Raw genomic sequence first — 23,420 nt, forward strand, 5'->3', positions numbered from 1 at the left:
GCTTGCTCTGTTCTCTGCAGGCAAGATAAGAATGTGTGGGGAGCTTCTGCTGCTCTGCAGCACAGCTCTCTTGCTGCAGGCTTTGTGTGCTTCAGTACATCTTCATACTTATTCCTGACCCTTTGAGGTGGCTAGCGAAAATGAAACTGCCTATTTGTGAGAAGCTGGTTAGAGATGTTCTCTATGTCTGCCCAGGTAACCTGAGGAAAGCAGCCCTAAAACATCTATTTTTGCCTCAGGAGGTACCACATCTGATGGTCCAGGCAAGGCAAGTAATGGCAGAAGAAATTTATTGCGTAAGACCGAAAATTATGTGTCACAAAAAATCTCCGCTTGTGCACATTGTGAATTATTGAAAAACAGACATGTAGAGCTTGAGATTAATGCAGTTCTGCGCCTCAGTTTCACGCAGTGCACTTTTTGCCTTGGAGACACTGCGCACACTGAACCAGGGAATGAGAAAAGATGGAGGGAGGCCACCTCAGGCAGAGCTCCCCTCGCTGTTTCTGGTCCTTCTCACAGGAAGCATCGAGCGGGGCAATTCCAGACACCGAGCTGCCTAGAGCCCCCCGCGCCGTGCCCTGAGACAATGCAGCCGGGCTGGGCCGCGCCGAGCATCCCCGCGGCAGGGCATCATGGCGGCTGCGGGAGGTGGAGCCAGCCGCTGACCTGCCGGCATCCGAACAGCCGCATCCTCTGCACTGAACAGACCTTTCTTTTTTTTTCTTTTTCTCTTTTTTCTTTTTTTCTTTTTTCCCTTTTTTAATCCTATCTGCGCCAGAAAGCGAGGGGACAAATTAATATATTATAAATATATATATTTTATATATATATATATGAATGAAAGGCCGGCACGAGCCCAGGTGCGCATGGCTGCCCGCCTGACGTGAGCAGCCGGGCCGGCCGCCGCCGCCGCCGCCGCCGCCGCCATGGAGCACATCCGGATGCCCAAGGTGGGTCCGGGCGGGAGCAGCCCCTGCGGCTGTAGGGCCGTTCTGTGCTGCAGCCCGCCCGGCTGCCCCGGGGGGGGGGTGCTGCGGGTTGGGCTGGGGGTTTGAGTCGCCTTAGTGAATTGCAGACCCCGACCGTGTCTTGTTATCGGAATGAAGGTGTGTTGTCCTGTAGCTCATCTCAGTGTCAGATCTGGTGATGAATTTGTTTAGTTTTTGCAGACTGATGCTATAGTCCTTCTGTTAGTCCTTTTTTTTTTTTTTTTAAATTTATTTATTTATTTTTCTGCAGAAGCCTGTGTTTGTTAACAAAAATGGAAATTCCATCTTGCTTTATAAAATGAGATGCAATTTTGGCGCATGCCTAAAAATAATGACTAAAAATGAACTCCCACAATATACTAATTTGAAGTGGGCATAGCATATATTTTTTACCTTTTTTGTTTGTTTGTTTCCTGTCATCCCCCAAAGCTGTTAAAAAGTTATTTGTATTTGATTTGTGCCTGTGTGGGTTTTTTTGTTTGTTTGTTTGTTTGTTTTTGTCAGTGTCTAGCATGATGATGCTAATTTCAGATGAGACTCCTTACTTGACTTGGATTTTTGTGTCTTTAGGTGCTAAAATGAAAATGAACATATGTATTTATAGCATCTGTTCCTTCTTATTTCATGATTTATCAGTGGCTTTATTTTTTTTTTTTTTTTTTTAAAAAAACTGTCAGAACACTAAGAATCATCAGATTCTTATGTCAGAATGTCAGAACACTAACAATCATCTTACCATGGGTAGGAAATGGTCAGTGGAAGTTGCCTGAACAGGTGCTTCTGGCCGTGAGCCAAACGTTGAAAGCATCGATGCGAAAAATAATGAAAGCAGATTAATAAGGAAAAAAAATTAAATTTAAAAATAAGTCTTCATGCTTGTTTTTAACGAATGACCCAAGCCTCTTATGGACAATGGAAGCTTTTCTGTTTTTCTGCAAGTGTGTGCCTTCGAATGTTGCAGAAATGGGTTTTGCATATGCATAGTATCAAGACAGCTATGAGAAAGCACAGCACTGATACTTCAGAACTTGCTCTGGAAATCTTACTGAGTGGGAGGTGATTGTACATTCTTTATTCCATGCATTTCCTTATATTTGTAGGTATTCTGGGAGTTATGTCCCTGGAATAAGGCAGTTTAGAAGGCAGGATAGGTGCCTTTAAATCCTTTAAAAAATCCTTCTACAAATACAGAAAAGCCAAGATATTAAATATGAGTGGGTGCTGAAATACATCACTCAAGTTACTCCGAAATACAGTGATGCCATGGTGTATCTACATTTACCTTGCAGAAATAGTATCTTTGATGTGCTTGTTCAAAAACAAAAACAAAAAACAAAACCAGAAAATCAGTCACCAAAACAGTGTTGTCTATTTTTAATTGTTTTTTGTTTTTACTTTTTTTTTTTTTCACTGATAATTTGAAGTTTAACGTTAAATGTTTTCCAATCTCAGCAATGCTAAGAATGGAAATAGAAATATTCTCACCGTATTGAGAGTTAGTCTGTGGTATCCCATTTCCTAACTCCATTCAATTTCATCCAGTGAAAAGCTTGATAAGCAACTGCCTTCTGTGTAGAGATACTTATTTCAGAATAATGTGACTGTCCAGATGGCCAGTCTAAATGGATTCCCAGACATTTTGAAAATTAAGATAAATCCCATACTTAGAAAATTAGTGAACTTACTAATACAAAATTAAAACAAAGTTCTAGTCCCAAGTAAAAGCTTTTCTTTCAAAAGGAAATAAAAACGTAATGCCAATTGTTGCCAAAATAATTAGCAATTGTTTTTTATTTTAGTTCCAATAAAACAGCGGTGACTGATAGTTCACATATATGAAAATAAATCTGATATAGCATAGCTGTCATTTAAGCAGAAGAAATGAACAGTAGCAGAGAGGAGTTCCATGTCATCTGGACCAATAGTTCATTTAGGTCACTGCTCTGTGTCTTCTAGCGGTGGAAGGAAATCCTGGCTACATTCTTCACTCTTGCAGTGTCCATATTTGTATTGTTGCGGTCAAGTCCATCCCTCCCTTGTTTGATTCATGTCCCTTTATGGACCTCTTGTTCATGTGTTTGCCAAAGCCCTTTCTGGACATACTAACACCCTTTTCCTGTGTGGGATCAAGCTGCAAAAGATCACAGCTGTAGAAATTTTGTTCAATGCTCCTTGCTTCTAGCTTTGCTGATTTGGGGAATAACAGTTTATTCTCACCTTTTCCAAGTCTTCATCATAAATCTTGATCATAGCCCGTGTGTTTCTGGTAAATTCGAGAAATGTCAGCAGTCACCCCTAGACCTTTTCCCTGTGTGGGAACTATAATTTCTGAGTCCATCCATGGTTGTGTAGACATGGTTTTCCCATGACTTTTCCCCTCATAGTTAAACCATATATATTTGTTTGCATCTCTTTTGCCTGCACATGGCTCTTCTGAATCTCTTGTGCCACAAATACAGCATTTGGCTGTCTAAGAAAGCTTACTATCATCCACAGACTTGGGGATTTTACTGCTTACTCTGTTCTCCAGGCCACTGATAAAGTGGAGTGAAACCAGTCTCAGAAGTTGTAGGACTTCACTACTGACTTGCTTCCATCCTGAATGACATGCCACTAAGCCCTACTCTGCTTCCTATCCTTTAAGCAGCTTTCAGTTTGTAAATGGACTTTTCCTCCAGTACCATGGTAACTTAGTTTCTCTAAAAATCTTTGATTGTCAAAAGGTTTTTTTTAACTCTAAATATATCTTGCCCTCTGGGTCAGCCTTACTGAATACTTTGCAACAGCATCACAGGCCTCCAGCGGGATTTCCCACTCCAAAATCTGTTCTGAGTCTTTCAAAATGTGTGTATTCCCCTTCTCAGCAGTTCCGTTCTTCCAATATGCCATTGACATAACTACATAATTTTGGTAATAGTACATTGCCTAGCCCTTCACCAAAAGGCATAATACCTTAAATTCTAGTTCTGAAGAGTTTAACTATTATCTCTCCTTAGTAAGCAAAAATAGCAAGTTAATAGCAGAAATAGAAACCACTTGACTAAACACTGCTTTTCTTCATTATTTTATTAAGGGGTATTCCTTAGCCCTTCTGGACAATATACAGCTGAGTCTCAAACACAGTCTTTCATGTACTAAATGCCATTGTTCTACCATGATGTTGTAGGTGGAATGGAGAGTGCATGTACAAATACACAGAGGCAGCAGTGGTGTAAATGTCACAATGTAAATGTCGTCCTATTTATAAAGGCTGTAATTTGAGTGTATTTAAAAGTTGCTAACTGTCGCGCATAGCTAAATAAAGTTATGCATAATTCCAACAATCTTTTAAAAATGAGTAAAACCACTGTCAGCCATTAGTATGGGTTGAGCAGCAAGATTTGTCTAGGATAACTGCCAAAGCCCAAAACTTGAACTGCTTATAACAGTGATTTAAAAAAAATTAATAAACAATAATTCCACACAGACAAGAAGCATATCTTATTAACATCTGTAGAGATATGCTTAACCATGAACAGGTAGACAGATAAGGTCTCTAAAGATGTGTTTATTTTATGGGGGGACTTTGGGCACTGTGGCTAATCACTTTATTTTATTTACCACTATTCCGTATCATTTACCTTCATATATTGGCAGCAAGATTATTGAATGGGCTTCTTAAAATAAAGAATGCATTGTGTTTATCTCTGGTATAGCAGGTGTCTTAAGTGGAATTAACTCAGAAATTCATTTGATTGAGTATCTCTTGTTAACACAATACTTGGGATGATTTGAGTTGCTCAAGTGGTTTTGTTTTTGTGATGTTACAGTGAGGTATTTCTTTTCAATGACTCCTTTCTCAGGAAAACTGTAAGATACATTGCTATTTCTCATGATGATGAAGAATCCTACCAAGTATTTTACTTTCCGAAACTAATTTCTAGCACTGAGTGGTATTTCCTTTCTGTTTTAGCAGATTTGGCCTAGAAGAGCACACCTCAGTCACAAAAGTCCCCTGTGCCATTCTCTTTCCTGAATTTTCCCACCTATGCAGGATGTATTTGTACTGCAGATGTATTTGGCCCAACAGAGTTATTCTGGGGATACGATAGACAATACCCTTCATCCTGTGTTCAAGTAACACGATTGTTACAGAGGACCACAAATAAAACTTTTGAGAAAAGTTTCAGTTGAAATTTCACTGATCTGCTTATGTAGGGAAAGTTTATTTATTCAGTTCTGGTTACTTTGGGGCATTGCTACTTATGGAATGAGATTTTTAATGCTTAGCTTTAGATATATGATTTAAGAGCAGAAGATCTGTACACATAGCCAAAAGAATATCTGGAATTAGAGAAGATTCATAGTCTCCAGTTACCCTTTATTCTTCATGTGTATGAGCTTCATGTGTATGAGCTAAGATGTTGTATAAATAAGGTGCAGAAACTTTGGCATTAATACTTTATTCATTATTCAAACTGTTTCTTTGTTTCTGTAACCTGATTCATATATCTCACCATGATATATTAATACACATTCTCCTGAAGAAACAGAACATTACTTTTGGTTATCTTTATCCATTTGTCTGTTCTTAATCTCTGGTCATCCTATTGAAATTTCCATGTGAAATAGGTTAAAACATGTCATATATTTATTACCTGAAAACTCTGTGCCTGTGTAGCAGTAAGAGCCTGTAGGACAACTGACCATTTAAATAATAACTAATTAAGTGTTGACTGGTTACATCTAATTGAGTGAATGCAGGAGCACACTGACCTTTGTGAAGTGAGTGAAGGAGCTGTTGTTCTAGATCAGGATGCTCGGTGCTCTTTAACATCTTTATTAGTGATATAGATGATGGAATCGAGTGCACCCTCAGCAAGTTTGCTGATGACACCAAGCTGAGTGGTGCAGTTGACACGGTGGAAGGAAGGGATGCCATTCAGAGGGACCTTAATAGACTTGAAAGGTGGGCCCGGGTGAACCTGATGAGGTTCAACACAGCAAAGTGCAGAGTTTTGCACTTGGGCTGGAGGAATCCCAGGCATCCATGCAGACTGGAAAGAGCGGTCCTTGAGAGCAGCCTTGTGGAGAAGGACCTGGGGGTCTTGTTAGATGAAAAACTTAACATGAACCAGCAGTGTGCCCTCGCAGCTCGGAAGGCAAATGGTATCCTGGGCTCCATCAGAAGAGGGGTGACCAGCAGGGACAGGGAGGTGATTGTCCCTCTCTGCTCTTTTGAGGCCCCATCTGGAGTGCTGTGTCGAGGTCTGGAGCCCCCAGTACATGAAAGACAGGAAGCTGTTGGGGAGGGTCCAGAGGAGAGCCATGAAGATAATCAGGGCACTGGAGCATCTCCCCTATGAGGTCAGGCTGAGGGAGCTGGGCTTGTTCAATCTGAAGAAAAGGACTGACCTCATTGCAGCCTTTCAATACCTAAAGGGAGCCTACAGAGGGGAGGGAAATCAACTCTTTGAAAGGGTAGATAACAGCAGGAGAAGGGGAAATTGTTTTAACTTGAGGGAGGGGAGATTTAGGTTGGATGTCAGGGGGAAATTCTTTACAGAGAGAGTGGTGAGGTGCTGGAACAGGCTGCCCAGAGAGGTTGTGGATTCCCTGTCCCTGGAGGTGTTCAAGGCCAGAATGGATGGGGCAGCCTGGTCTAGTATTAAATGGGGAGGTTGGTGTCCCTGCATATGGCAAGGGGGTTGGAGATTCATGATCCTTGATGTCCCTTCCAACCCTGGCCATTCTGTGATTCTGTGATTCTGTGATAATAGTGCTTCTGATCTAATACCAAAATATCTAATTCAGAATGCTAACTGAAAAGAAGAGAGTGAAGAAAAGAATCATCCATATGGGAAAATGCTGCCAAATTTATGAGCTGATGCAAGAACACTGATGGAGACAGTGATCCAAAGGTTGTTTAAGGCAATGAAAGTGTTCCTCTGGTTTTAAAAGGCTCAGGATTCAGTTCTTTGGCTTTTGTGCGTGCAGTTCTATTTTTCACTTGGCTTTCTTTATTTTACATTACCTCTGGGATTAGAACCTTTTGATTCTGGATGTTTTTTTCACTTTTGAAACATAAGTTTTATGTATGTGCCTATTCCCAATATGCACTTTATCTCTGTTTTAGGTGTAGCGTTGATTAAAAAAATAAAACAAAACGAAAGTTGGCACTGAAGGTGCCAGAACAGTGTGCCTGCAAGAAATTCTTTTGTTTGCATTTTTTGTCTTCATTGCTCAGTGCACAATTGTTCCTCCCTGCTATACATTATTGCTATATACAATAATTTTCTGTATATTTTTTTCAGAGGTAAATCTAAACAATTTTGGAAAATGTATTAATTATTATTTTATATATATTTATATATTAATTAATTATTCCTACTGACTTAGGAAATTCATCAGTTGCTCACTTCTTTTCTTGGTAATTTCTGTCTTTGTATTGTAGTGTAGACACCATGCTGCAGTGCTCTATACTCTGATAATAGGCTACAGCTCACTGCATCCTTTATAAAATTGCTACTCATACACATATGGTAATATGGTGTTTAGTTTCCATGTTTTATAAATCACAACAAACAATCAGATATTTTTAATCAAACTATTTGGTAGGCAATTTGCTCAGTGTCTTGCTAATATGCAAGTAATTCCTTAAAACTTTTTCAGCTACTTTCCATTATTTCAGCTTTACTTCAGTCATTTAATGAATTAGGCTTGCTTAAATTTTTCTTGACTGCTTACCCCCTTCCTGTCAGGTTTGCCCTAGGTGTCTTTATTTAAATTTAATTATTTTCACATTTTTGGCTTTTGATGATTCTTTTGACATATGTGGCCTTCTGATTCTGTGCTACAAATTGAGAAATCTTTTCAATGATGAAAATACAAAGAAGTTACATGGATCAACAACAGTTTTTATGATTCTTATTGAAATAGAATAGAAACTACATTAAATAGTAAAATTCATTGACAGCTCTGTTTTCCATTTTTCTTGTTCCAGGACTATGCAAAAAGATATATTATTATATATTTTGTTCAGTGAGTACAATATTATTCTTTCCCTGTGTGGATAAAAAACATCTTTATAGTTCTAGCATTTGATCTTTAGCATGTTATATTTTTTCCACTCTTGAGAATTATGCTAAACACTTGAATAGCTGAGGTCAACCAGGGTGAAGAAAGCTCAAATATTCCACTTGGCCTCAAACCATACCAGCTGTGCTCCTTTTTTCTCATTAGGCTCAGGCTTTTGGCTTGCACTTCCTTTAGCTTTTGCGTGCCTGCAATGCTGAAGTCAGTCAGTGCCGTGTCGCTAGTTCCCAGGATTTGGTTTCTCCTTGTATGTGTGACACTGCAAGGTGATCTGGGAAAACAGCTGCAGCCCATGGGCTAGGAGCCTGAGGGAAGACAAAGTCATGGCTGGAAAGAAGGAGCCTTTCTAGGGCTCTGTGCTACCCTAAGCTGGCCCCATTCTTTGGCACTGGAGCAAATTTTTCAGCAGTACTGTTATGAAATAGCGGCTGTTGAGCTGGCACACGCAGAGCCTTCAAGACCATGATGGAAGCTTGATCTGTCTTGCAGATCCTGTGCATTTGCTGTAATGCTCTAATGTTCCCATGGCCCTTCCTGATATGTACTGTGACTTCCAAACTTCAGTTCCCTCTTTCTCCCTTGCTTTCCAGACCAAAACAAACTCACAATCAAAGTTTATTTTGGTGGTAGATACCATTCACAACCTGGAAACTCACTCAAGTTCAAAGAATCAGTGACTGAAGTTCACTGCATCATTTGACTTGCTGTACCCTTGAACTACCAAAAATGCCTCCACTCTTTTGTACTCTCATATGTCAGTGTATTTGATCAGGTTTTATCTAACACTTTTGTTGCAAAGCAGTACATTTTATCTCATTGAATAGGAAAGAAATTCCCGAGGATGTGGCCTGAGCTAGGAGATTCCCTGCTTATCTTTAATTTGTAGCATCCTCCTCACCGTGAGGGTTTGCACAGCTTTCCTCCTTTTTGGTGGGTAGGAAATGAAAGAATTAATAACAGATCCAGCTTGGTGATGGGCAGGAGTACAGCAGTTTTTTTCTTAGATGCCGGATATGTTTTCCATCTGTATTTTCCTTCCAGATGTGCAGTTGAAATTGAAGTATATAACTCAGGAGTTGCAGGCTTAGCTCTTACATAGGAAGGAAGTCCACAGACAGAGAGTGTCTGTGCTGGAAGTAAAACTGCATGACAGCTTTGCTTGTCTTGCTGCTTCTTTGTCTTCCCCAGACTCAAGTCTGTGCCCCCCATAAAAGCAGATCCTGCATTTATCTGGAAGAGCTTTCCCACATGGAGTATGAGAAAGGATCAGTAACTTCTGCAATTTTATGAAGTTGGCCTATGTTTGGAGATGCCTAAATAAATTGAAGAATGAAGGTACCATGTTCAAGAAGCTTTTAAAAATAGGCTGTGCAGACAGAGCTTTTCCAAGAAGAAATCCGTACTACAGATGAAAACAAATTAGATATGTGGGTAATTTTAGAAATAATGTTTTGGCACAGCAATTTTTCTGATCACTTTCAGGATCATATCTTTGTTGTTCTTCCTTAGGTGGGAGTCCCATTGAAACTGGTGGAAGTTGTGCCTGAATAAAGCTTTGACCCATGCTTTTTTCTAATAATACATCTTTTTCTTGAATGACCTCTTGGCAAGCCATTTGTCATGTTTATTCTCTGATTAAAAAATGCCTTCCATCTGTTTTTAATTTGAGTTCCCTTTAACTTCTATTTTTTTTTTCCTCTTTTTTTTTTTCTGTTGTCTGTGTTGCACTGAAAGAAAGAGGGTTTGGCCTCCATGTGAGGGGTTGTAATCGTTGAAGTAAATCTCTTGGCAGTCTTTTCTTTAAGTCCAGACAACCACAGTAATTAAGCAAAAGTGAGCTTCAAATAATTTATTTATGTTTTTACTTAGATGCCACTCCTCAGTCTGGCTTGGTTAGCACTTATATTTTCCTCCTTGAGCTCTCCCAGCTTTACAGGCTGTTCTTGCTTTTTTTTTTTGTTTTTTTTAATGAACGTATTCCTGTTCCCAGTAGATCATTTAAGGTGTTTGACTTGGCTTACTTTTCCTGATTAGGAGGATAAAGACGACAGCACATCATCTGAATCCTTTGATAAGCTGAATGAAATCTAAGATTGAAGATGGTGTTATTTTACTTTTTTTCTTCCCTTTTTTTTTCTTTCTGTATACTACTTTTCCAGAAAGTTTGAGTAACTGGAAAGTAGTCAGAGAAACACAAACGGAGCTCAGATAAAATCCATGTATGCCAGCTGGGGGTTTGCAAGCATTTTAGAATGAGCTCCTGCAAGCTTAGAGATCCTTGCTGCTCCTGAAGGCTCTTTATGCTGCTTGCATACAGTAAATCAGAGTGCTGGGTTTGAATCCAGGTAGACGTAAGCAGTTCACTTGCCTGTTGAAATTGATGTTAAATATGATGAAGTGGTTCGTGAGGCAAGATATTAATAATCATGCTTTATTTTTCTCATACTGCCATCACAGTGCTTTATTTTTCTCATACTGCCATCACACTCTGGCATATAATGCAGGTGAGTTATACCAGATTGATGAATCATGCTAATCTTTATCAAGCCAAAGTTTAAGGATTTCATTGTACTTACTGTATTCATTGAAGCCATTGGGAATAAATGCCAGCTAAAAATTCGGCCAGCTGCATTGTCTAACAAGCAGCCCTTTATCAAACCTGGTAGGAGTGCTAATTAGGAATTGCACTTGTAAGTATTGAAGAAAAACTGAGAAGCTCTTGTTAGAATGCAGAAAACATCTGATATTTTGGATGCTGAAATGTGTCATAAAATTTCTGTTCATAGAAAAAAAATGTATATACATTCTGAAATAAACAGTAGTTACCAAGAGGTATACTTAACCACAGGAAGAAAAAAAATCAAATCATAGTCAACAGGTCCAAATGTGTCTGTTTCTGTACAAATACTGAGCATGGAAAAACTTGTGAAGACCAGTGTTTTACTGGTTATAAATGGGAATGGTAATGTGATAAACACATTAAGAAACTGATTAAAAAATAATAAGCAATGTGACAGGCTGCTCTCAGTAGCAAGTCATATGGGAAAGGCAAGGAACTTTGCTGTCACATCACCTGTGATGACCTAGACAAAATCAAACAAGGCATAGATGCAGAAAATGCTGTAACAATGGGAAACATTGCCAAATTAGTGTTGGATAACTGCTGGGGATATGACTCTGGATAAAACTGTAGGTGTTGTAAATTATTGTTTTTACAGAGACTATTTGCTTATATTAGGAAAAAAAGAAAACAGTGTAATTCTAAATAAATCTGGTACCTGATCTTAAGCAGTGACAGAAAGACCTGGTTCAAAATATAGCTGGAACGTCTGTGTGACTTTAATGAATACACTTTGCTGAGTATTCCTGAAATAGCAAAAGAAGTGGGAGAATATCCCATGGAAATGTTAAACATGTAAATATTTAACTTCAAAGAGGAAAGTGCATAAAAATGTGAAAACTTTTTAGAAAGAATGAGAGCCAAAAGTTGAAATGTTTACGGGAGTCATGAAGATTTTGTTTAAATACGGGAACTCACTGTAAGCCAACTTCCAGAAAAAGGCTTTAAAGGATGAAAAAAAAGATTTGCATAGCTAACCAGCAGGGGAAGAGAGTAAGAGGATGTCTCTTATTTTAATAACTTCTCTTCTTAGAAGTAAAAGGTCTTCTTTCAATTTGAAGTTGTGCCTAAATAAAGAAAATGAAACATGAATTAAATATACAAACAAAATAATGCAAACCAAAAGAGATTTGGAAGAACAATTCAGCAAAAATCTAGTAGTAAAGCCTTTTTCAAGCTGTCTTTTAATAGGCAAAATCTTGACAGAGGCTAGTAAGTGATCAAAGTAGTGAAAGTATTTAGGGCTATATCTATTCTATCAAGAACATGTCAAACGATTTGTCATCAATAAACACGTTATTACAAGAGATTTCATAAGAAACTGTAAACCGTGAATGGTGAAAAATTACCATGGTCAAGTAGAAAACTGTCAAGCCAGAAACCATGGTGTGTTTCCTAAACGCATCCCAGTCAAGACAAAAAAAAAAAAAGACACAACCCAAGAAAACTGTAAACAGCTGCTTTTCCATTCTAAATCTTTAGATTCATGGGAATATATGATTAAAAAGAGAAACCCAGAATTTTTAAAATTTCTTTGGACTACGATGAATACATGTGACAAAATGCAGATCAAAGTCTCTTGGAGAAGTTTAATCATCATGGATGAAGACATAGGGACCTCTCAGTGATAACTAGTTAAAAAATAGGAAACAAATAATGAAGTCCATTTTTACAGTGAGGGATGTTCCTTGCTAGAGACCCAAGAAAATACATAAGAGTCTGCAATATTTTACTGACAACAGTTTTGAAAGATACAGAGAGGGGAGGAGATGACAGAGGAGGCAAATACCACTGATAATGGTCAGATTACACAGCATAGGAGAAATGAAAGTTTGCTGTAGGGGCACATAGCAATGTCTCATGATACTGATAACAAAAATAATTGTTGATAAATGTAAGTTAACAGCAATGTGTGGGGGACAGTGTTGATGGCCGGGAGGGCTTCCTTTCAAGAAGGCTCAAGATTACTTGGAGTTATGATTGATAGTTCTAAAAAAAAAAATAAAATCCTCATTTACCTTCTCAGCAGTAACGATGTTTGTTGTTTGCCATCTTGGTCACAAAACGCTATGGTGCAGCTAACAAAATGTGAAGATCACTCTTATCAGGTGTTGCAAGTGCCAATGTTGAATGACAAATTCATGCAATTAAAATGCAATTAGGCCTATCAGAAATTATGACCTTATGTAGTGGTTTGAAGTGTTAATCACACAACACCCTTCTCTCCGCTCAGGAGAAGGGTTGAGAAGGAAGAGGAAGAAACCTGATCGAGATAGGAGAAAACTGATTTATTAAAAGCAATGTGAGATAATACATAATAATTAAGAATAATAAATCAAATAAACCATAGATAAAACTGGAGGAGAGAGTCAGTCTGAGTCTTTATCAGCAGGCCCGTGATGGCTGGTCTCCTGAAAATGGTAACTTCTCCCTCATCTGGGTTCAGAAAATCAGTTATGAAACTCTGATTAATGAGAAGGGAGAAGATATAATTTGAAGAGTTTAAAATTCAGCTCCGAGCCTCTGCCCTGCTTTGTGAGTGTCTGCTTTTCTTGTGTCACAACCTAAAGTATCTCAGTTTGTAGGGTGGCATCTGGTGTGACCACTTCCTTGTGCAAGACCAGGTCCTCTAGAGCAGTGCCCTCCTTGGCTGGACTGCATGGCAGAGACATGATTTTGTCCAGATGTTTGTTTTTGGAGGGTTCTTCTTAGACTTGGGGCACTGCCTAAATCTTTGGTTAGTATGATCCATGCTCTTTTATATCTTCTTTTTGTCTTATTACTGAATGTTTTGGGTTAATGCTATGTTCCTTCTATTCTTCCTTATCCCAGTACATGACCTCTGAAGTAGATGGTCCTGGGAAAAGACTATTCATGCTTTCTATCTGCTTTATTTTTGTTTAAAGCAGATTATAGCTGGCCTTGAAGGAAACTTGGTTTTGCTAATTGTTTAATTTTTAAGCATTTTTCTACCAAACTGTTTTTTTTTTCATTTGTTTGTTTTAAGAACATCTGTATTCCTATTTTTAAAATAACGCAATGTGTTTAGATAATATGTTGCAAATATTCAGTTCTTAGGTGATGGCATCTTTCTGCTCACTTTGTAATTTTGGTAGAATTACTTAAAAACAAAGAGAAAAATTGTTGTGAAGCACTACATCCCATTTTGAAGTCCTGTGGGAAGCTTCTGTGAATGTAATCTGGAGTCTGTGTTATTAAAATGAAAATGACTTTGTAGATCTCTTTCTTCTTTCTTTATTTTTGTTGCACCCCACTCTGTTTTTAAGGAAATTGATGCAAAGTTGCCTTCATTTCAATCCAAGAGTGGTGAAGTCTTTAACCTTCTTTTGCCCTCTTCCATTTTCTTGGAGCAGCACTCACAGTCAGCTTTTGTACTTCAAACATAAGACAAGAAGAGAAGACATAAAGAAGATTAGCAGTGTATTGAAGCTCTCTTGCAGCAGTGGGCAGGCTGCACAGAGCTGTGCTGTTGCTGCTTGAGTGAAAATCACATTCTCAGTGTGATTTCAGCATTATAAAACCATTTGGGTAATTTACTACACATTGCATGGTCTTGATGATCCGCATTCTTTGATTTACTGTGTTTGAACTAGGGCATGCTTTTTTAGTAAAAGCAGTTAATTTTGGTTTTAAAATTGTTGCAGTAGGAAACCCACTAAGGCCGTTGTTAGCAAATTATTGATTATTTCAGGCAGTTCTTAATCTATTTGTTGTCTATGTTGCTAATTTATTTATCTTTCTAGCTAATCAGTCAGAAACAGTAGGTAGCATCAGATCAAATGCCTATAAAATGTGGTGTGTAGCATGTATTGACAGTGTAAAAGCCATAGATACCTGTTGTCAGCAGTGCTGCAAAGAGAGAACATCCTTTTTTGTCCAAGGAGGCAAAACCGTGGGTGTTAAGTCTTTGATTCCAGTTGGAAAGTGATTGAAGGCAAACATTTCCAGATGTGTCCATTGCTGTCAGCCCTAGTAGGCCCTCAGGGACAAACTCTGGAACATTTTATGAACTATCACTGGAGACTTGTCTGTGAGCCTGAGTGAAGCCCACTGAAGAAATATGCTCAACCACTTCCACCTCTTACTTTTCCCCATTCTTTTTCTTTTTTTTTTCTTTCTTTTTTTTTTTTTTTCTTTAGCTTTCTTTGTGTCACTGATAATTACGGAAAGGCTTGAGTGGATGCCAGGTCCTACCATGCTATTACAGTGCTGTGGTAAGGTTTACCAAGTGGGAAGTTCTTTGAACTCTTTTACTAACATCTGTTTGGATACAGAGGTACCACAAGAGGGAGAAAAATGAATGTTAAGTTAGATTTGGAGTTAAATCACTTAATGTAATCAAATTTTCTCATACATAAATACTTTTCTGATAGTCATTTCATATGGCCCTGGGAATATCTTATGGGAAAAGCATCTTTTCATGCTCTCACACACACACCATTTCTGATTCAGATGGTTTTAGCTATGCTTTCTCATATTAAGTGTGAGATAGTATGTTTATTTTTATTTTTTTCAGTAGTGAGGCAGCCTTCCAACATTATTTGGTTCAAGCTTGACTGTTAATTTTGAGATACTCAGTGTCTGATTTATTTTTGACCATTCTGTATTCTCTTATAAACCAGCAACGATTTGAGCATTCACTGGAATTTCTGGGAGGGGGAGTTAGCTAGATCGCTTCTATAGCAACAAAAACAAGAAACTACCTATGACTCTCAGTTTCAATTTACTTCCCTTGTGTCACTTTCCTAGAATTTCAGTTTATTCTGTCATCTTCTGTGTGGCATATGTATAGTACAGTCTAAAATCCAGGATGTGCATCTATGCCCTTGTGTCTGCCACCCTCCAGCTGATATTAGTGGGAAGGATCAAGAAAGATTGGCTCAAGAGGAGGTTATATATCTGAACAAGATGTAAAAATAATTTCCTTAGAAAAGTGTTGTAGGCACGACCCCAGAGCTAAAAAATATAACTACTACACATAGCACTAAAGGATTCGTCATAGAATGGCCTGGGTTGTAAAGGACAATAATGATGATCTAGTTTCAACCCCCTTGCTATATGTAGAGTCACCAACCACCAGGCCAGGCTGCCCAGAGCCACATCCAGCCTGGCCTTGAGTTCTTCCAGGGATGGGGCATCCACAACCTCCTTGTGCAGCCTGTTCCAGTGCATCACCACCCTCTGCGAGAACTTCTTCCTAATATCCGACCTAAACTTCCCCTGTCTCAGTTTAAAACCATTCCCCCTTGTCTTATCATTATCCACCCTTGTAAACAGCCATTCCTCCTCCTGTTCATATGCTCCTTTCAAATATTGGAAGTCTCCCCAGAGCCTTCTCTTCTCTAAGCCAGACAATCCCAGTTCCTTCAACCTTTTCTCATTAGAGAAGTGCTCCAGACCCCTGGTCATCTTAGTGGCCTTCACTGAGTGGATTCTTGTGGCATGCTTTTCTGTTAATTTCACTGTAAGAACAGTTTGGCAACGAAGCAGATCACCCAGATGGGTTGGGCAGACTACATCTGTGAAGATTTTCAAGACCCAACTGGGCAAAGTCCTAGGCAACCTGATCTAACCTCAGCACCAAACATGCTTGGACCAGGAAATTGGACTCAGGACTTCCTGAGTTCCAACCTGAACTGTCCCATGAATCCTAAGTTCTATTGCTTATGAAAGTAGATCACTCTTGTATATATTTGTGTGCTGTTTAGCTGGTAAACATCTATCTTAGCATGACAACACAGTGTTTGTAATGGACAAAATATGATTGTTGATAATGTCAAGGCAGTATGCTATGCCATAGCCTTTTTTTTTTTCTTTCATCTGTCTTCTCTTTATTTAGGTAGAAAATGTGCGATTACTTGATCGCTTATCTTCAAGAAAAGCTGCAGTGGGAACCCTGTACTTAACAGCTACTCACGTCATATTTGTGGAAAATGGTTCTGAAACTCGTAAAGAAACCTGGGTATGATTTTTACTTTTTTGGTTAGCTGTAAGTGCTTGGCAATTTACTGATGGTGACTTGAAAATTACTTGCCAAGTAGATTAAATGCTGTAGATGAGTTTATACAGATGCTTCTATTACTGGATAGTATCTGAAATGCTTAATAAAAACATTTGCAGCTTGATGATTTTTTAAAAAAATTTCTGTGGGTTCCAGATATTGTAACACAGGGTACTGGTACCGCAAAGGTATTTACTGTATGAATACTGGCTGTGATTCTTCAAGGAACTACTGCTGTCAAGTTCAGCTGTTTAGAGAGTGAATTACTGCTTGGGCTTAGTCAGCTTGTCTCTCTCCTTGTGATTCCATTCTGTCAGTTAGCCTGGACCAACACTTTAGCCAAGAGACTTTAGTTATTTTTTTTATAACTGATGCTGGTTCATCTTTTCACTGTACAGATAGACAAAAGAGCTCTTTTTTCTGATGACTGTTAGCATACATTAAAAAAAAAAAAAAAAAAAAAATCAAACGGAAGGCTTTGGACAGCATGACTAGGCTAATGTCTGAGCAGCTGAAACATTCCAGAGGTGCTTCATTGTCTGTAGGTCATGTATCTGGTATTTCTGGAGCCTGATGCTGGAGATAGGAACAAAACTGCAAGAAGACGTGTGTGAGGATTTTCTGAAACAGCAGTGCAATCTCCTGTGTCCTGGCAGATCTTTACAAGCAACTGTTTTTCTCCCTGCAGACTTGAATCACTTAACATAACCGTTTTCAATTTCCTTCCAGGTTCTTCACAGCCAAATTTCCTCTATTGAGAAGCAGGCCACAACTGCCACAGGTTGCCCATTGCTGATCCGCTGCAAGAACTTCCAGGTTATCCAGCTGGTCATCCCTCAGGAGCGAGACTGCCATGATGTCTACATCTCTCTAATACGTCTGGCACGGCCAGGTATGGGAAAGAAACATGACACGAAAGTGAATCCTCCTCTTGAAGGATATTGTAATGGGTGAAGTGTAGCTGTGCATCTTTCTTCTTTTCGGTTTAAGAGAGAAGATTTCATTACAGATGCATTATGATGAAGGAGAGGTTTCTGAGCACAGAGCACTCTGGAGCAGTGGAGAATGCATGCTCTAATAAATGGTTTATTCCGTAATGTTTGACACAAACTTTCATTTAAAGTGATACTCTAGGGGATCACTGACTGTAAAATATATCATAATGCTATTTTATTAGTAACTGCTGCCTTGTGTAAGCGTGAATTTAGGAAAATACTAACAAGTCTCTAAATTTAGTGAAATTTCATATTCCTTCTGTGAAGTTTTATGATATCTTTAGTGGCCACATCAAGATCTGAATTCTCCCTTCTGTGCTGTGCATAAACTTGTTAAAAATCAATGAAATGTATTGCAGCAAGTACTTGATCTAGTCCACTGGACTGCCTGTATTTTAGCCTACTGTTATCTAGATTTAGAATGTGCTCTGTTTGAATTTCTTAAATTTGATCAGGGTCCCTTTGAAACCTTTCCTCTTTTCAGTGAAATCCAATATTTGATCCTCTGTGACATAGTTGCTCTTCTAGGAACCAACAGCCTTACCTGTTTTAAGTGATAGCTAAAGAAATATTTGCCACAGTCTGTATGAAACTGAAATAACTGGCAACTGGCTTTAATTTTTTATCTTGCTGGGAGAACACTAGTTTTATCTACTGTGCAGAGTGGGAAGAATAGCAGTCAGCCAGCATTGCAACTGAACTTATACAGTGACATCTATAATTAGAGTAGTAGTAGTAATATGCAACTGCAGCTGATGTGACTTGTTATGCTATGCAGGATTAAATAATCAGAGAAACTCAGAAACAACCAGGTAAATTATCCTAGTTTTGAGGAAGCTTAAAGCATCAGAGTAAAACATACCCTTGTCACAGTGTCTTCAGCAGCAGTAAGACCTTTGCTGACAGGTGGCATTTAGTGGCAATGGTGTCTGGCTGCCATTTGCCACCATAATTAAATCACTCATTAGTATAAATACAGGTATCCTGAAAATGAAAAGTTAAGAACTTCAGTACTAGCAAATTTTACCATATAGTTCTGGACTGAAGGTGACAGGTGGCATAGCTACTGAAGTGGTTTTATGGTCGTGATGAAATGATTGATTTAACACATGCTATTTTTATGCTTATTACAACAGCTGTATCTCAAATGCCTTTGCTAATAAAGGAAGAACAGAGTTTTACAGTCCATAGAATTAAAATTTCATTGAACCTGTTGGAAACTTCTATTTCAGCACAAAGACTTTTGAGCTTGTTAGTTTTGGAAGATCGTGGTGCATAGGTAGATAAGATGTCCAGTAAAACAGACTACTTTGAATATTAATACAGCACATATATTTATTCAAACAATAACAAAAAAAAGCACAGTACTTTCAAAGTATGTTTGACAATAGCTTCAAGATAGGATGTGAGATTTCAAGAAGCAATTCGTGTTAGTTTTAAGGGAAACCACATTAGGGGCAGTGTCAGATTTTGTTTTTGGATGTGTCTTCTTGATCAGAAATCTGAGATACCTTATTGTTTTGCTGTTTGTTTTTTTGTTTGTTTCAGTGAAATATGAAGAGTTGTATTGCTTCTCATTCAATCCAAAATTAGATAAAGAAGAACGAGAGAAAGGCTGGAAGCTTGTGGACCTCAATGAAGAATATAACCGGATGGGCATTCCAAACAGCTACTGGCAGATTAGTGATGTAAACAGAGACTATGGAGTGAGTTATTTTTTTTAATGTCATGGGACCCTTAGAGTGGATCAGCAGTCTGGCTGTGAGTTTCTTAGTGCTCAGATGCAAAACTCTTGTGTACTCAGTGCTGTACACATGTGTAGTATGGTACAGCTCTTCCCCATTTTCCACATTAAAATGCATACAAATAGCAGGAAAAAGGATGCATCTTCATTTAATGTATGTGTAACTTGTCCACAGTAAGTTTTAAATGTTAGTATTTGGCTATTAGTAATATTGTTAGCATTTCATACCTAAGTGTCTAAGTGAGCTTTTTTCTTATACGTAGAGTTAAGTAAGATTACTGCACAGACATTAACAAAAAAAAAAAAAAACCCAGCACCTTGAAATAGTGAATTTAACCATGATTTTTTGTCAGTGGCTACCCTCACAATCCTTTGAAGCCTCTATGTTTAACTGTTAAGTGTTTTCCATAGTCAACTGACAGGCTTTATCTCTTCCCAGTTCAGTCTGTCCTGCCTAGTTCAGTACTGTACAATTGAAGTTCACAGAATGTTAATTGTGAGAAATAATAACCAAAATATGTTTTGAAAGAAGTTGGCCCATACACTCAATTTACTCTATTGCTTTTAGTGTCTTTATATTAAGCAAGGCCTGTGAAGCTCTCAAGAAGGTTGAGTGCACGGTCAGGATTTCCTTTTTTTTTTTTTTTTTTTTTTTTTTTTAATATAAGCAGAAAAAAAATATTTAACCTCTCCCATGATAAAGCGTAGGAGAAGTGACATCACAAATAGAAACCAATTCACCGCAGCAGCATCTTTAAACATAAGCCTCTCCTTTTGCATCTCCTGCCAGTTCCTGCAAGTTTTTTTTTGTTTGTTTGTTTTTTTAATCTGATCATTGGGTTCCTGTCAGAAGGGAGGAATTGGCTGGACTGCTTGCCTTTTAAATATTGTCATTTCATAGAAATGGATTCATTTTCTCAAAAGCTTTTTTTTTTTTTTTTTTTTTTTTTTTTTTTTTTTTTTAAATGTTTCATACTCTATATTAACTGTGGAAATTTTGGCTCTGTAGTCCTCTCTCATATTTGAGAACTTCACCCCTTTCCTTTCTCATATCCAAGTTCTGCTCTGGAGAAAGCAGCAGTTGTAAATACAACCATGCTGTATATACTAAAGATTCTTTCTGATCTGAATGTATATTCTCAGTAAGACATGAATTAGTACCTGGAAATACAGCCCTTCAACCTTTCTGCTTCAATTTTGCTGTTTGCAAAGTATAATCAACACTTTCCAACTTTAAAAGACCGTTTTGAGAAATGCAGGCATACAGAGGTTAGGCTTAGTAAGAATATTGTGATAGAAAAATAATCAAAATAAATGGAAATGCTTACCAGTATCATAGGCTTACAGTAAACTCCAGAAGGAGATCCTTCCTCACTGGAAGTCATTAAGTGCAGTCAGCACTTAAATGGGATCTAGGAGAGGTGGAACCAGGCTCCACCCCTTCTGGTAGCACAAGTGAATTGCCTTCACCTATGCTCCTGTGGCTGACTTATTGCTTGCTCAGGTGGTCAATCAGAGGTACAGGCTGTGATCAACAGTTCCTATACAGCAGGTGATATGTACAGTTGTTGTGCAATGAAATATTCTCTGAGATTAAAATTCCTCTCTATTTTTTTTTTTTTCAGTAGAGTAGAGCTGGCTAACATTAGTTGTATTTAGTAGACTAAGTAACTGGAGTTTACTTTCACAGGTCTGTGACTCCTATCCTACAGAAGTGTATGTACCAAAGTCTGCAACTGCACACATCATAGTGGGGAGCTCTAAATTTCGGAGCCGAAGGCGTTTTCCAGCTCTTTCCTACTTCTGCAAGGATAATAATGTAAGTGTGAGTTTGTAGTTTCCAATGTGCAAAGTTTAACCTGGCTTTTGTAATTTTTCTAATAAGCTTCTGTGAGAAGTCAGCGTTTGCTTTAAAAAAAAAAATTTAGAAGGTGGTTTGGGTAGTCTTTTCTTTATGGTGATGCCTGTCCTAAGTTTAAGCTTCAGAAGGGTAGGATGAAACGTATTTTTGACTCCTGCTGACTATTTCAGCAGAGTTCTTCTTCAGCAAAGATCTAAGAATTTGATTACAAAATAGGAGGATATGAAGATTTAAATAATTAATACAGTCTACACATAAATAGTACATTGCCTTTTATATTTAATTAAGAACAAAATTTTCAAAATTAATCACTTTGCATAATCACCTAAGTCCAAATACAGATACACAGCATTCAAAACTTGGACGTTTCCAGATATTAGTGAAAGAAGTCTAAGGGATCAACTAAGTTCTGGCGTATAGTGGTCCAGCTTGGGTAAGTTCTACAGTTTCAGCCTAGATGATTATTCCATTTGTGGCTGAGTTCAGGTTAAGGTTAGGATTCATATTCAGGCCACTGGGGTCTGAAATATTGTATTCGTTCCTTGATCTTAAAAGGTAAGGAATGTTGGAGTACCTCCATGTGAGTTTGGATGTTGGCATAAGTTTCCAGGTAATAGAAGAATGGGCAAGAGTAGGGTAAGTTTTGTGATGGTAGACATTGAATAACTCCAGTAACAGCAGGTTGGGAAGCGGGATGGGTGCCGCTCATTCCATCTTGCATATCTGGAAAGGTCACATAACATTTTGGTTATTCACAGATTCAAATGATGTTGTGACACCACTCTGTGTCTCACAGGATCTTTGTGGTTATGCTGAGATCAAAGTCTGAAAGTATCTTTTTAGCCAGGGCAGTTGAAAGCAACCTGATCTTTTGCCGTACTCTTAAATACACCCTAAGAAATTTTTCTAGATGTATGTGCTCTTCATAAACAATTGGCTTGGGTTAAGTTCTTCATGGAGATCATTTGTAATGATTTCTGAGATATCTAATGGATCATTAGGCCAATTTATCTTCGTGGTTCTGCACTATTGGCAGTGCAGCTGTTTCATGAGCTTGGGCTATATGTGAGTTTAACCTGACAGACAAGCTATTCTCTCCTTCTGGTGCCAGCACATATCTTAGTTTGTTGAGCACAGGCAGTGCTGTAATGTAATGAGCTCTAGCCCCAAGTTTCCTGAACCTTAACCTTAGTCTGCAACTCTAATTTTAGTCTTAATCTTAAGGTGTGTATCTACCTCAAGTATGATACCTCATGACTGAGAGAGAAATGTCTTCTTTCAATTAAAATGAGAGGTTGTGAATAGCCTTATGTACAAATTTCATCATTCAAAGAAGGTGTTAGCATGTATTAAATCACTGGGATATGCATTGATCAGCAGTAGATAACTAATAATTTGATGGCAGAATCTATTACTGACATCTAAGCAAGCTCCCACAGTTTCATATATTAAAGATCCCATTTACTAAGTACTGATAGTTAAAAGCTAGGCTGAAAGTGAGCATGTTCCTTCTCACGGTAATAAATAATCTGTTGGGCAGCCTGCAAGGGTTATGACCTTCAGCATGCAGATTCTCTTCGTACTCATGTTCAGTGCATAGAAAGTGCCTACATCAGCCCTGTGCCCATATGGCTCCGGCTGCTCACAGGCTAGCAGAAACTGGGAAATATGATCTCCTTGCTCCACGTTCAGTTCCTTCTTTCCAGGTTTCATCTGGAAGCCTGATTCTGATGTGTCTGGGGAGAATCTCTCTTGACTTTTTCAATAGCACTGATTAATAAATTTGCTCCAACACTCAGGCTGCCTGACTCACTTCCTGTGCAGTGAAATCTTTTTCCAGAGGCAGTGCTAAAAATACAGTACATCAGTGATCTGGCTGCACAGTATGTACACATTTTTGTTTCCTGGACTTGTATCTCAAAGTGCTCAGTAGAGAGTGTATTGTTGTAAGCTGGATGTAATTAGTATCATAACTGAAGTGTGAGTGACAGTGCAGAAGGATCCATTTCTTAAGTTGTTATGTCAGTGTTCTTGTGATTGCACTGCTATACTCATTATTCTCTACAGATTGTCTTTAGGAGATAATCCACATGAGGGAAATAATATATTTGA

The 23,420-nt window shown here is 38.4% G+C and overlaps 1 protein-coding gene across 1 annotated transcript in view; it reads left to right on the forward strand.

The window, feature by feature from the left end:
- Window positions 1-929: 929 nt before the first annotated feature.
- MTMR7 (myotubularin related protein 7) overlaps window positions 930-23,420 on the forward strand; it is a gene marked incomplete at both ends in the record, with an annotated part of 39,821 nt that continues 17,330 nt past the window's right edge. Inside the window, 5 exons of the mRNA XM_079534910.1 lie at window positions 930-953; window positions 16,547-16,669; window positions 17,438-17,600; window positions 19,252-19,409; window positions 21,138-21,266. Of these exons, the coding sequence (XP_079391036.1) occupies window positions 930-953; window positions 16,547-16,669; window positions 17,438-17,600; window positions 19,252-19,409; window positions 21,138-21,266 (597 nt within the window). The remainder of the gene's footprint in view (window positions 954-16,546; window positions 16,670-17,437; window positions 17,601-19,251; window positions 19,410-21,137; window positions 21,267-23,420) is intronic.

The sequence above is a fragment of the Tetrao urogallus genome, assembly GCF_951394365.1.
Source record: "Tetrao urogallus genome assembly, chromosome: 4".
Classification (NCBI taxonomy): domain Eukaryota; kingdom Metazoa; phylum Chordata; class Aves; order Galliformes; family Phasianidae; genus Tetrao; species Tetrao urogallus.